Source organism: Pelecanus crispus, chromosome 8 (assembly GCF_030463565.1).
Source record: "Pelecanus crispus isolate bPelCri1 chromosome 8, bPelCri1.pri, whole genome shotgun sequence".
Classification (NCBI taxonomy): domain Eukaryota; kingdom Metazoa; phylum Chordata; class Aves; order Pelecaniformes; family Pelecanidae; genus Pelecanus; species Pelecanus crispus.
The window spans coordinates 26,570,408-26,584,166 of NC_134650.1; the positions used below are offsets into that span (position 1 = coordinate 26,570,408).

Consider the following 13,759-nt stretch of genomic DNA (forward strand, 5'->3'; position numbering starts at 1 on the left):
CCCTGTGGCTCTGGCCCAGCTCGTCTGCACATTCCCAGGTAGTTCAGGAGTCAGTGTAAATGAGGGTGCATTCCCAAAGGCAGTTTGCATGTGGCCACCTGTTGTGGTTTAGCCCCAGCCAGCAACTAAGCACCACGCAGCCGCTCGCTCACTCCCCCTACCCCGATGGGATGGGGGAGAGAATCGGAGGAGTAAGAGTGAGAAACACTCCTGGGTTGAGATAAGAACAGTTTAATCATTGAAATAAAGTAAAATAGTAATGATAATAGTAACAGTATAATAATGATAATAATAATAATGATACACAAAGCAAGTGATGCACAATGCAATTGCTCACCACCCGCCGACCGATACCCAGACAGTTCCCGAGCAGCGATCGCTGCTCCCTGGCCACCCCCCCCCCAGTTTATATACTGAGCATGACGTCCTATGGTATGGAATAGCCCTTTGGTCAGTTTGGATCAACTATTCTGGCTGTGCCCCCTCCCAGTTTCTTGTGCGCCTGGCAGAGCATGGGAAGCTGAAAAAGTCCTTGACTAGCATAAGCAGTACTCAGCAACAACTAAAAACATCAGCATGTTATCAACATTCTTCTACTAAATCCAAAACACAGCACTATGCCTGCTGCTAGGAAGAAAATTAACTCTATCCCAGCCGAAACCAGGACACCACCTTAACTTGGAAACTGGCAGTGTGTAACAGTACAGACACAAGTGCTTCCATCCCTAGGAACGTGGTCCCAGGGGTGTTTTAATTGCTGGTAGAGATGTAACCATCTTGCCTCTGGCTTTGACCAGAGCCAAGCACTGAGCAGAGAGAAAGACCCTTATTTCTAGCCAGTGAGAGCTCATCTATGTCTTTCATATAGCTGATGTTTGCCTGATGCAGCAGTGCCAGGGCTGTGTCTGGGCAACATAACGCTGAAGAAGGAGGTGAAGCAGCCCCTGAGTCCTGTGGGAGCTGAGTCCACCCATGAGGACCTTTCTTATGAGCATTGCGCTCCCTCATGACTAGGTGAAAATATCTAATAGTCCATCTTAGATCCATCTGATACCCAACTATCCAGTTACACTTCATACCAGGATTCATCCCAATTACTCAGAGCCAGCATGCAGGTGCTGTAGCTCCTGCTATAAATTCATATCTGTTTTCTATTCACCTTAGAGGTACTGGTAACATCCCTGACTTTGGGGCAAGGGTTGAATTTGAGACCCTGTCACCTGAGACTTCATGGAGGAGCTTTCTGCACTTCTCTCTTTTTCAGAAGTCCTACAGAAGTGAGCTGAAGATTAATATTTGCCAGAGCAGCCAGCACCTCCAGCTGCAGGTCTCAGGGCATGGGCTGGAGCCACAGCTGGAGTTCAGCCCCCCATTGCTTGAGCTGGGACCGTTGCTGCCATACAGCCATGGGGTGCAGGGGACAGTGGTGGTGAAGAACCCATGTGAGTTCCCCATTGAGTTTTACTCACTGGAGTTTGACCAGCAGTACCTTGCTGAGGAGCAGGTGAGAGGGAAGGTCTGGTCCCCACATGCATGCTCCCATAGCTTCACAGTGCTCCAGCGTTCCCAGGGTTGTGCCAGGGAGATGGAGGCAGTCCCCAGGGAAAAGCCTAGTGGCATTTCAGGGTTAGCCAGCTTTCCTGGCAGGCTGTGGAGGGGCTTGGATAGTCCATGTTGGGAGGAAGGAATGAGGGAGAAGATAGGTTGGCTGGGGAGTCTGTTCATGTGAACAGGGTCAAGAAACACATCCTGTATATGGTTTCTCTTCCCTATGCGCACAGATCCTGCGGATGCTGAAGGACTATGATTGCCACAACACCTTATTGCTGCCTCCACGCGCCCCAGGTGAGAAGCTGCCCCCGGAGGTGCTGGAGTACTATCAGGACCAGAAGAGGCTGCAGGATGAGCAGGCAAAGTCCAAGACTGGGGAACCAGCAGGCCAGGACAACGGTGAGGGTTTGGCATTGGCTCTCCTGAGTGTGGACACAGCAGGGACTCCAGCCCACCTACCCTGAGCTCTTGATGACCTCATTCTCCATGGAAAGCCCATGCTTTTAGCAGCTGCTTCTTCACCAGCTTGGTGGAGGAATTCCAGGGTGAAAGTCTGTGGCTTGTAACATGCATCCTCTACCAGCCCTGAGTGCAGCCAAAGCAAGCTCATATCTGTCTACCATGGACTGGGGAAATAATCAGGACATCCCCTTGTCCCCCTTCTTCAGCCACTAGAACCAGGTCTAATATCACTAGCTATTTTATATTTGCTCCTTCCCAGCAACAAAAACACAAGCTCAAAATTCCCCTGAGGGCAGAGACAGCCTGGACAGGCTTCTCAGTGCCTTGGAAGTTTTCCTCCTTGGGAAATTTTCTGTCTTTTGCTTGTGGCTGTGCAAAGTGGCGAATGGCAAAGAGCAGATTGCCTGGTCATGTTCAGCCTCTTCCCTCCCCATGTCCTTCCTCCTCAGCAAACTTTGAAGATGTCCAGTCTCTGTCGGATCAAGGAGGAAAGCACTCTGGGATCGTTCACACCATCTCATCCCATAGCTCAGTCATTCCCTCCTCCATTTTTGATGAAAGTCAGTCCAACAAGGTGGACTCTAAATCTGAATGTGGAGAAGAAGAAGAGGAAGGTGCTGAGAAAAGACGCGGGATGGGTAATAACCCTATGCTCTTCATCTATTTTATGTCTGTTGTGGCAAAAGGGCCTCAGTGGAGGACTTCAGTGTCACCTCCATCACTTCACTGCAGCCTGGTGCCATCTTTGCTCCTGTAGGCCCTGAATCCACTCTTGCATATGAAGTCTGTAGGATCCTAAGAAGAGTCCGGGGCAGGGGCACATGAGAGGCTAGGGAGGTTTTCCCCAGCTTTGCCAAATGAGCACATTTGCTCCCAGGAGCAAATCCTGCTTCCAGGATAAGGATCGTGGTGTTCCCTTTTCTAGGCAGGGCAGCGCACTTTCTGTCCTATGTGACATTGCAAGCCAAGATGGCTTTTGGTGACCTTCTAAGGGCAAAGGTGGGAGCTCTTTGTAAATGCTGTTATGGTGAATTCAGAGCCCAGCCAGATCTCCTGGTGTAGTATTCCTTAAAGCATCCTGCTTTGACTGCCAAATGGAGCCTCTCCCTTGGGACTGTGTAAAATGCCCAATTCTGCATGTCCCTGACTTACTCAGCAGGACCTAGGACCAAACTCTCATGAGGACTGTGTTGACAGTTCATGGAAGGAGACTTGGCCCAGTCCTTTTAGGTATTGCTGGATGCTTGTTCTTTCCTCTTTCTGCCACCTCATTTACTGTAATCTAAACAGGAACCTTTACCAGCATCTAGGGCAGACCCTGATCTGCACAAGCCTAAAGGCAGGGCATGGGGAGACCCTGGGCATGATGTTGGCTTTGGCAGAGTTTCTTCTCCCAGGATCTGAGGGGATGGGGAGGATGATCAGGATCACAGGTAGGCAGGAGGCTGACTTTTATACATGGTTCTGCACAGCAAAGCATCGGCAAAGCACTGCCAGCAGCAAGGAGGCCGCAGGAGAACTGGACGACAGCCCTGTCTATAGGGCCATTGCCCGCCACCTTGGCATTGATATCTCTGCAGAAGGACGCGCAGCCCAAAAACGCAGAGGGATTGTCATCATCATCCACGGGGCACCCCTGACAGGTATGTGAGCCGCAGTCCTTGGCTGCAAGGAGGCAGGGAAAGGAGGAGAGACATATTCTGGTGGACCATAGTGCTTGGTTGATCAGTTGAAGCGAAGCGAGGTAAGCCACAGCTCTGCTGGTACATGAAACAGTCCCAAGCCTTCACCTAGCTGGTGCAAGTAGCATGGCTCATCTTGTGTCCATACAGCTAGGCTCTCATTCCCCCAAACAGAGTGGTCATGTCCCCATTGCCTTATGGAACCACTTTGCCTAGTGTCCATGTTGCCTTGTGGGAGCAGTGCCTAGCCCATACTAACCCCCAAACCATGCCCAGATGTTGTCTGAGACAGTGCTGACCAGCACAGGCTAGCAAACAGTCTGAATGGTGGAGGGACAGGGCTCAAAACCCAGGGCTGAGGTCACCACAAGGGACAAAGTCCTTAGCTGAACATGAGGTGATGATCCACCTAGCTCTAGAGGACAACACTTCTAACCATGCTCAAGCTGCCTCCCTCGTGGTTTCCTCTAAAGCGGCACTTTGCTTTCTGACTGTCCTTGAAAGGGCTTTCCAGAGCCTGTCCCTGAAAATGCCTCACATGCAAGTGTCACCAGGCAGTCTTCCTCTCTCTCAAGGCAAGACATCGGCAGCGGTCGCCCTGTCCAAATACTATGGTGCTGCCTGTTTGTCCATCGATGCTGTGGTGACAGAAGCCATCTCGGACAGGAGCAGCTTGGCAGGGCTCCGTGCCCGGGAGCTGTGCATCAGGGCTGCCATCGAACAGAGCCACAAAGAGATAGAGGATGCTGGTAAGGAGAAATGCTGAAACCAGAGCGGTGCTTCAGAAACCCACCGTGACCATCTGCTTCCGCCTGCTCCAGAGAAGTTTGTCAGCCCTTGGGTCTCTTAGGGAACATGGGTGCGGCATGTAGAAATGCAAAGCCATTTCATAAAGCATCTCGGTTATTAAAAAATCCTCTATTTTAAGGGCTCAGACAGGGGCATTTTTACTGCCCCTGGGCTTCTCGGCACATTTTCCTTTTCATAGCAGCAGTGAAGGACACCTGTATGTTTCTCAGAGTTTTCTGTGTTTCCTCAAAGCTGAATCCAGCTTGCTCCTCATGGCTATCAGGCAGAACTGCTGCCCACTTTAACAAGGAAAAAGACTTCTGAAGTGGCTCATTAGACACTAGACAACTGACTTTGAGTGTGGCTTCACAAACATGAGAGGAAGGGACGAATAACCTCCCAGGGGAGTTTCAGATGAGAGGGACACTGCAGATGAACTCTTTTCTCCAGAGATTTTCCCATACATGCTGTCAGGTCATGCAGCTTGTGCATGTTGTGCTGTTCTCCACCTGAAACCAGAGACTTTTAGGAAACTTTATTGGGCAGCTGGTGTCCCAAGCTCTGCAGGGTGGGGCCAGACCCTGGCTTTGATGGAGGAAGTTTTGTATTGCTCGTCTTTGAACCTCGTTGGGTTGGGAGCTGGTGGAGGGAAGAGGGGCCTGGGTCCTGGGTGGGGTTATCCCACATGGAGGATTTAGCTCCAGTAGAGATGGGTGATGCAGCGCGGGCAGGGCTGCATGTTACAGTCTCCATGTGAAAATGCAGGATGGGTGCAAGGTACGGAAACAATGGTCCTGGAGGACAAATCCTTGGCTTGATAGAGGAGCTACTGTGCAAACAGTGTCAACTGTGTGCATGTTTATTAGGAGGGACACAGGGCTGTGTGTCCTCTGGCTTTAAAATCCAGTATCAGATGGTGTGCTTTATCATGCTAATAAGAGAAGCAGGGAAGGAGCTGCTTCTGGAGAGCAGTGCTGCTAGTGCCTGGCAGGCTGGGGGACAAGTGCTGTGTCCCTACAAGGGCGCAGGGCTGTGCCTGTTGGTATGGAAGATGCCTGCTTGCTTCCCGCAGCGCCGGTCACCAGCCCTGCTGAGCCGTCTGTCCCCTCCGTAGGTCAAAACGCAGATGTATCCCTCAGCCTGCAGCTCAGCGCTGAGGCCAAACACAGCCCAGATGTGAGCCAGTCCAGCTCTGGGGACAAAGTCAGCCTGCAGTCCGTCAGTTCCCGAGGCTGGGCGAGTGCTGCAGCAGGCAAGAGGAAAATGGATGGCCACGCATCCCAGTCCCAGAAACAGCATGTAACGGATCTGACAGGCTCGCAGGTGAAGCATGATCTGCACTGGTTAATGCCTGGGACCTTTCTGTTGCCTTTGAGAAGTGAAGGGGCTTCTTACAGTGGAGGCTCTGTGTCACCCAGAGCCTGGTGCGGGGGTATATATTGCAGAGAGCCAGCTGAGCAGGCTGGCCGTGGCTCAGGGTGGGAACGAAAACCTGTGCTGTGGCAGAAAAACTCTACTGGGTCTTAACAGTTTGTTGGCAAAGTGCAGTCCTGGCTAACGTGGCTGCAGGCAGTGGGCAAAGCTGCGGGATGCTGCGCTGGGGGCTTGCAAGCTTGGGTCTCTGCTGCCCAGGGTTGTCCCATGGAGCTGCTGGCCTGCAGTTTTGGTCTAGTCTCCTGCTAGTGAGAAGCCCCAGCAGTTGGAATTTTTCAGGGGTTTCCAAAGTGGTTTATTTTTCTTGTGTTATTCAACATTGCAGGGCTCATCCAGTTCTCATCTCATCTCTCCACTCCCCTGCGTTCCTGCACAGCAATGGCTGAGCATCAGTGGCAGCACAGTGGGAGAGCTGGGCTTTATGAGCTGCGTTCTGCCTGAGGACTTGCTGGTGGCCATCCTCTCTGAAAGGCTGCAGGTATGCGGGGAGGGGGCAAATGATACATTGCTGCTACAGAGAGACAGGCACCGAGGTGCAATTCGGAGAGGAGGAGGTCTATATCTGCTGTTGGAGGAGTCCCGGGCTGCATGCATGCATCATTGGATGAAGCTGCAGATGCCCTAAGTTGGCAGAGCACGGGGAAAGATCAGAGCTTGTCTGAGCTGATGCACTTGGAACAACGATGGCTGGTGTCCTTTGACATTTGGGTTTACTGCCTAGCTGAGAGCCCATTGCGTATGATAGCGGACTTTCTCTTCCTTTTCAACTTTATTCGCAGTTGAGTGATTGCTACAAGGGAGTGGTGTTTGATGGCCTGGAGAGCCTCTTCGCACGCAACACGGCGTCTGCTCTCCTCTGCCTGCTCAAAGCTGTCAGAAATCGGCCTTATATCTATTTTGTGAACCTGTTCCAGGATTATGATTCCTTGAAAGCCAGGGAGACAGCTGCAAAGGAGCAGGAAGGTAAGACTCTTCATCTCTGTACCTCTGAAATCTCTCTCAAGTCCTTAACCTTATCCATGTGTATCTGTGTTACCAGCAGAGCTTGTAAGAAATGTTTTTATTAATCCTTCCACCTTCTGCCTCAGTGTAGCCAGCACTCAGCTCACAGTTGCTTAAAATACAGCAGAGCCAAGGCTGTAAGACTTACCTTAGTCTCTTAACATTAAAGCTTGGGCACAAGTGCAAGCTGTTGTGGCTCAATAACTAACCACTGGCCAGCTGTCCACAATGCTGGTGCACGTGAGCCAGGCAAGGCATGGGAACTTGCTGACCGGCAATAGTTTGGGGGATTGTCTGAATTTTGGAGCAGGGATATGAGCTCCCCAGTATCTCCTAGCAGTATGGTAGGCTAGGTTGGGACAGAGCTGTGAATCCTTGCAGCTCACCCAGAACAGCAGGCTCCGCTTGCAGTCGCTAATGGTTTTCTCCTCTGGTCTGTGCTGAAGGACGGGAGCAGGAAGAAGCTGCCAGGAGGGAGGAAGCACATCTCTGGGAGATGGATGAGGACAAGTATGATGCCCTCACTGAGGAGCAGAAAACTCGTTTTAATAACAATATACGACAAGTCCAGCGTGAGAGGAAGAAGAGGTCTGTAAGCCTTCCATGAGTGACTCCCCAGGGTAGTGTCCCTGAATGGTTTTCCTGCTCTGGAGACCTTGGTTGAGCTCAGAGGGGTTACAGAGCAAAGGCCAAAAGTGTCTATTAAAAGCGGCACAAGGATAGCCAGTTCCACCTCCCTGTTCCCAACAGAGGAAGGACCTTCCTCCGGTGAGATGAGAACATCTTCTCATTTTAGCGGTGAGCCCTCCAGCTTAGATGCTGGCAGCAGGGAGCTGGGCTCTGTGCTTGCCTTGCCACTGTGCTTATAAGTGTCTCTAAGTTAATTATGTTGATTCTCATCTTCTTCATCCCCCTTCTTCACCACACCAGAGGGGTTGTGGTGTGGGTTGGTGTGAGGCGCAGCTGCGCTGGCTTGGTTTAGATACCAGTCCTGCCATAGGTGAAGTCCTTGCAATGCTGATCTCCCAAGGTTTGCCCTTACTGAGTGACCACAGCCATAAAAGCTGGTGTCTCTTAGGCTCACCTTCAGCTGCAGCAGCAGGTGAGCCTGGGAGAAGCTCTGATCCAGCAGCAGCTGTGTTCAGGAGGATGCATAGGATAAGTGTAAGCCTGTATTAATCTCCGCCTGATACTTGGGGAGGGACTTGCTTAAAGCAAGCATGTTTCAGCCCTTCTTTCAGCCCTGGCTGGAAGGTTGCTAGGAAGAGGTTGCTAGGGCTGCTTCAAATTGTGATTTCCGGGACAGGCAGCACAAGTTTCCCATGGTCATGGCAGGTTTCCAGGAGGAAACCTGGCTGTTCAGAGCCTGTTTTGCAGGAGGTGAGTTACTGCAGCCTTTGCTTTCTGATTGATAGATTATTCTCACTAAGGAGCAGGCTATGCCCAGGGTGAACAAGGGCTGGATAAGCCAAGTAAGTATTGGTGCGGGGATGGGTATGTGTTAGTGATTTGCGAGCTGGTTTACACTGGGAAATCAAGAGAGGGCTTCAGGCATCAGTGCGGAGAGATGATGAATCAGTCTTTGGCAGTGTGCTGGAGGTGTCCAGGTGGACCTTATTGGAGAAGCAGCCCAATTTAAACCTTATGACAGCAAAACCTAGACTTGGCTGGCCCTGGAGGTCTCCTCCCACCTTTCCTCAGTTTGGATGTTCCCAGCCTCCCCAGGTTGAGGGAAGACCATGGAGATGGCTTAACAGTTCTACCTGGCCTCAGGGTCAATGAATGAAGTGCAGGACCAGCTGGGATTGCAGCAAGCCCAGATTTCTGGTGGTGACTCTCAGGGATGTTTTCTGTTTGGCTTGCTGAAGGGAGATGGAGCAGCTGGCTCGAGAGCTTGAGGAAAAGCACCAGCAGGAGCTAGAACGGTTAAAGGAGGAGGAAGAGCTGAAGAAGAAGTCTAAGCGGGGGAAAAAAGAGCTTGGAAAAGACAAAGATAATGCTTCATGGAAAAAAAGCCAGCCTGGAGTCAGGCAGGTGGGTAGTTGTGTTTATAGAGATGAGTAAAAGCCCTGGGGGCCTTCCTGCTGAGTTGTACCATTCCCCAAGAAGCCGGCAGCCGTGCACAGTGCTGGGGATGAGTACGTGGCCATGAGTAACATGTGGGGCTGTGCTGGGAAACAGCAGCTGATGTTGGATCATGCTGCTGCTTCACTGGAGTTGTTTTCCCATGGGTTTGTAGGAGAGCTACTCCTCTAGGATCATGCTGCCTTTGAGTCATGGCTTCACTAACTCCGTACATTCACTGTGAAGCCCTAGGTAGTTTAGTTCAGCATTTCTCCCCACTCTGCATGTGGCTTACACCTCTGAGCCATGATCCATATGGGCTGTGGTGTCTTTTCCTACATGTCTGGCAGGAGGTACCCCCAGGCCTGAGGTATTCATTAGCAACCAGACTTCCCAAAGAGTCAGCCAGCCACAGGGATGCTCAGCACACCAGAAATGAGCCCAGAGGACTGTAGAGGAGTAAGGAGGTGTCTTAATGTCCTGTTTGGTTTGGGAAGCTGTTCTGTTTCTCAGCTCATTTGCAGGACTACACATCAGTCTGACACCAGGGAATTTTGTTTCAGTTGAGCTAAACGGGGTACCAGTTCCATACTGAACTGGGATTTGTAGAGCACCTAGCACAGGTCTTGAATGAGGCTTGGGGTGCTATTGCAAAGATCTTCACTGTCCTACAGCATTTGAGTCGATGCTTTGAAATGCTCACTGCCTTTTCCCCTGCTCCTCCTGCCCAGAATACGAACACATCCACCAGCAACACCAATGCATCCACCAGCAACCGTTCGGATGTCACCGAAGGGGTAGACAAGAAGGGATCTCTAAAGGAGCACCAGGACTCTGTTGCAGGTGATAAGGAAGATAAGAAAAAGCGGAGCAAGGTTCCCCTGATGGATGTCTGCCCGGCAGTGGTTGTGCAACCCACAGACCCAGAACAGGGGGAAACCAAAAATGAGGCTCTAAGTGACAGCGAGAAGAACTTGGTGCTGAGGTTTAAGATCTATGAGGCATCGCAGAAGGATGTCACGCATATTTTGTCATCCTGGGACAGGGTTCAGGGTATCCTGCTGTCCCCTCTGAACCAAGAGGAGGTGCGGCACCAAGCAGAAGACCAGCGCCAGCATTTACCCAGTCGCAGGAGCCGGAAAGACAGAGAGAAGGAGCGTCATGAGAGGCTGGAGAAGGAGCGTGTGGAGAAAGAGCGGCTGGAAAAACTGAAGGCTCTTGAGGACTCCAAGTTCTCTCGGCTGGAAGGGGAAAGTGCAGAGGAAGGGTCAGCCAGTGGCCAGCATGTTGGGGTGCCCTGCTTGGACATCCAGGTGCTGAGCTCAGAAGATGTGACTAGGAAGATCCTGGAGAGCAGCAAGCTGCCAGCAGCAGAGCAGGTAAAGCCATGCGAGGCTCAGATGCTGAGCCTGCCATGGTCTGGGCCCTGGTGTGTTGTGTCCCACCAGGTGACAACAGCACAAAGCCTTGTCCAGGCCACTGATGATGTTCCACAATAGCTCTGCAGCAGCCACGTGGCTGGGGAGGTTCTCAGCATCCCTCAGATGGGTGGAAAGAGGGAGTGCTCTCTGTTCAAGCATCCTGTCTGTTCAGAGAGTTTCCCAGTCTGGAAATCATTAAAAATGGTCCCAGGATAGGCAGCTCATGGTCATGGTTTTGTTCAGCTGAGTCACTCAAGGGAAAGGTTTCTCTGTGGGTCCTACTTGTAGGTCCTGGCACTACTCTGGAGGCTGCCCACCCCACTGGGCATAAAATAAGCACTGTACTCCATATAAATAAAAAAAAAAAAAACATTGTCAAAAGCTCAGTGCCTTTAAGGAAGGAGTGTGAGGATAAACAGGGTTTTCTCTTATGCTTTAGATCCTGGATGGCCTGGGACTGGGTCCCTCAGGGCCTCCCATTCCCCCTACTGCTTTATACTCCGTGATCCGCTACCCGGAGAAGCGGATGGCCCCTGCAGCAGGAGAAGCCCTCAAGCACTTCATCTTTGTTGTGCCAGAAAGTGCCACTGCGGAAGATGAAAAGAAGGATATCGAAAGTCCTGTGGAAGCCCCCGTTGTGCCTGCAGTGAAGGTGCCAGGGCAGGGACCAGGCTGGATGGGGTCGTGGAGTGGGTGGGATGGAAAAGGATCACTGTGGAAGGGCAGTGAAGACATGATGGCGTCCTGTGTCTGCAGGCATCTCTTTTGTCTGTCCAAAAGAGACAGCTTTACTTGAGACATAGGGCAGTTCTGTAAGACGAGAGAAGAAAGATCACTTAAATGCCTCAACTTCCCTTGAAGAGAGGGTCCTGGGCAAGAGGGGGTTCTGGACGTGGAGAGGTGTCATAGGCAAAACAAAGTCTAATACGGAAGACCAAGTCCCTGGTGGGCAGATATGAAACCAGTAGATGCTGGTTACTTATTTATTTTCTCTCCTGTTTGTTAACAGACCTACAGCTTGCTTTCCAGGATGGGGATGTCTCAGGCAGGGCTCACTTCTCTCTCCCTTTTCTCTCTCCTCCTTGGTGCGAAGATGTCAGAGCAGCAGGTCACCCCAACCAGGGGCCGGTCGAGGAAGGAGAAAGCCGCGGGCAGCCGGGAGGCTGTGAGGGAGAAGCGGAGCTCCGGACGTGGCAGGAGAGGTCTCCAGGGGCCAGGCACAGGAGCACCCACACATCTCCCCAGGGTGGACCAAAGTGGTGCGGACACAGTCCCATCCCCAGGGAGATCTGTCAGGTGAGCTGTGAGGGAGGAGGTGATCCCTCTACTTCATGGCGCTCTCACCAAACGAGGTCCATCATCCCCAGCTCTGCAGGGACCCTCTGCTGGCACCTCTGTGGGATGGCAAGTCCACGACCCTCCTCCTTGTCTCATTTGCTCGTTAGCAATGTCTGAAGCCTCCTCTTTAATTGCCAGGCTGAGCAGCTGCCGGTGGATTGTGCCTGCCCACGGTGAGGTGGAACTGAAGGTCCACTTCAGCTCCACGGTGCTGGGCCAGTTTGATCAGACGCTGCATTTTGAGGTCCTGGGGACAAACCGTCTGTACCAGCTGCATTGCAGGGGCACCTGCCTGTATCCCACCATCAGCCAGGACCCACGGTAAGACTGGCCTGTGGGAGCCTCCCACACAGCCTCTCCTTAAACTCAGAGCCAGGGCTGTCCGTTGTTTACCCCTGTGACCTTCTGACTTGGGCAGAGCATGCTGCCTGAGCAGCTCAGCATCTTTTCCCATGCTTGGAGCTGGGAACCAGTGCTGGTACCTTAGCCACCAATAACAGTTATGGCTTTCTGACCAGGTTTTCTACTTAGAGCATCTCACAGCTCCTCATTCCCTGTTTTCTCTCCCCAGGCTGGTGTTTCCTCACTGGAGGAAGAGCAAGGCGGATGATGACATCATCTTCAAGCAGTATGTCATGAACACAGGTGTATTCCACTTTGGACCACTGTTGTGTGGGAAGTCAAGAGACTGGTACGTGCTCCCTGCCCTGAGTGGAGCATCCTGATGCGCTGCCTGCTCAGAGTGAGATGTTGGGATGGGGTCTCCAGGGCCTTGTGCTTTCACGGAGACACTTGAAGACATGCTGTCCCAGTGGCACAATTCTGGGCAGGCCCAGTCAGAGACCTGGGAGATACATGGGGTCGAAGGGCCACGGATGTGTGAACTTGAGCAGATAACAGGCACATGAATCTTGGAGGAGCTGGGGAGAGATGGACATGATCTTCCTACCCAGTGGGTGCCTTAGTGGCTAAAGCCACATGCTGCTTCCACCCTGAAGGTGACTTGGGGCAACTTCTGTCCCACCTCCACATCTCAGCTTCACCACCTATGAAATGAACTTCATGGTGCTTTGAGCTCTACAGGTAGATTGAATGAGCAATTATTCTGCTGATGGTTTTGTAAACCATTCATTAATCTGTAATATTAGTAAGACTTTATGATTTGACCTGCCAATGTGTGTGTTGGCGGGGGAACCTGCAGAGGAATAAAAATGGGATTTACATTTTCCTGACCCTCACTGCTGGATAAAGTCTACCTAAAAAAAGTTGTCATTGTAGCTGCTGCCATATTTCTATTTTTAACATTGCTTTTTTTTTTTTTTTTTTTTTTTATATTAGAAATTAAGCTTTTGTCTTCATGGGAGCTCTGGAGAGCTGGTGGTATTTTGACAACCCAAGGAAATTAAATCAAAACAGTTTAAAAAACAAGAGGATCTTTAGCCAGGCTGATGAATGGTCTCTAGTTTCTATTTGCTTTTTAGCCCTTTAACTCCAAATTCTGTTCCACACCTGAGAGAAGGGACATTTGCTAAATTTAGCATTCCTCTTGGGAATTAATTTTTTCTATTTCCTTCCCTGAGACTTGGAGCTAACCTGTGAAATACAAGGTAATCTCATGACTTTTTTGAAAGAGGTAAGCTAAACTATTTTTAAAACCTCTTTTCAAAAGCAATTCTTTATACCCTGCAAGGAAGGAAACCGAACAAAGAAGGGGGAAGAACCCATGTGCCTGGTGTACTTTTATTTTTCCAGGTGCCTTTGAATTTATATTTTGTAAAACACCCTTTATTTAAGTGACCTGTGCATCATCACACTTCTGGGATGTCTGCACCAGGTATAGGGGCAGACATCAAAGTAATGCAAGGATGAACACACATACCATGTAACGTGCCCCTGAAAGTGATCCTTTTTCTTAGCCTGCTTGTTAGACTGTGGTCTTCCAGTGCAGCCTCCTGCTGCCAGGGCACAGTGCTTTCCTCGATGTGTGATAATCAGTCCTGGGGTCTCCTGTGCAGC

At 51.1% G+C, this 13,759-nt stretch overlaps 1 protein-coding gene across 1 annotated transcript in view; it reads left to right on the forward strand.

Annotated features, from left to right (window-relative positions):
- Positions 1–13,759, forward strand: part of HYDIN (HYDIN axonemal central pair apparatus protein) — a 153,238-nt gene that overhangs the window by 110,205 nt on the left and 29,274 nt on the right. Inside the window, exons 34-48 of the mRNA XM_075714834.1 lie at positions 1,265–1,504; positions 1,782–1,950; positions 2,463–2,651; positions 3,486–3,656; positions 4,271–4,444; positions 5,599–5,807; positions 6,244–6,396; positions 6,698–6,881; positions 7,367–7,508; positions 8,789–8,954; positions 9,716–10,363; positions 10,845–11,057; positions 11,499–11,701; positions 11,882–12,064; positions 12,315–12,434. Of these exons, the coding sequence (XP_075570949.1) occupies positions 1,265–1,504; positions 1,782–1,950; positions 2,463–2,651; positions 3,486–3,656; positions 4,271–4,444; positions 5,599–5,807; positions 6,244–6,396; positions 6,698–6,881; positions 7,367–7,508; positions 8,789–8,954; positions 9,716–10,363; positions 10,845–11,057; positions 11,499–11,701; positions 11,882–12,064; positions 12,315–12,434 (3,164 nt within the window). The remainder of the gene's footprint in view (positions 1–1,264; positions 1,505–1,781; positions 1,951–2,462; positions 2,652–3,485; positions 3,657–4,270; positions 4,445–5,598; positions 5,808–6,243; positions 6,397–6,697; positions 6,882–7,366; positions 7,509–8,788; positions 8,955–9,715; positions 10,364–10,844; positions 11,058–11,498; positions 11,702–11,881; positions 12,065–12,314; positions 12,435–13,759) is intronic.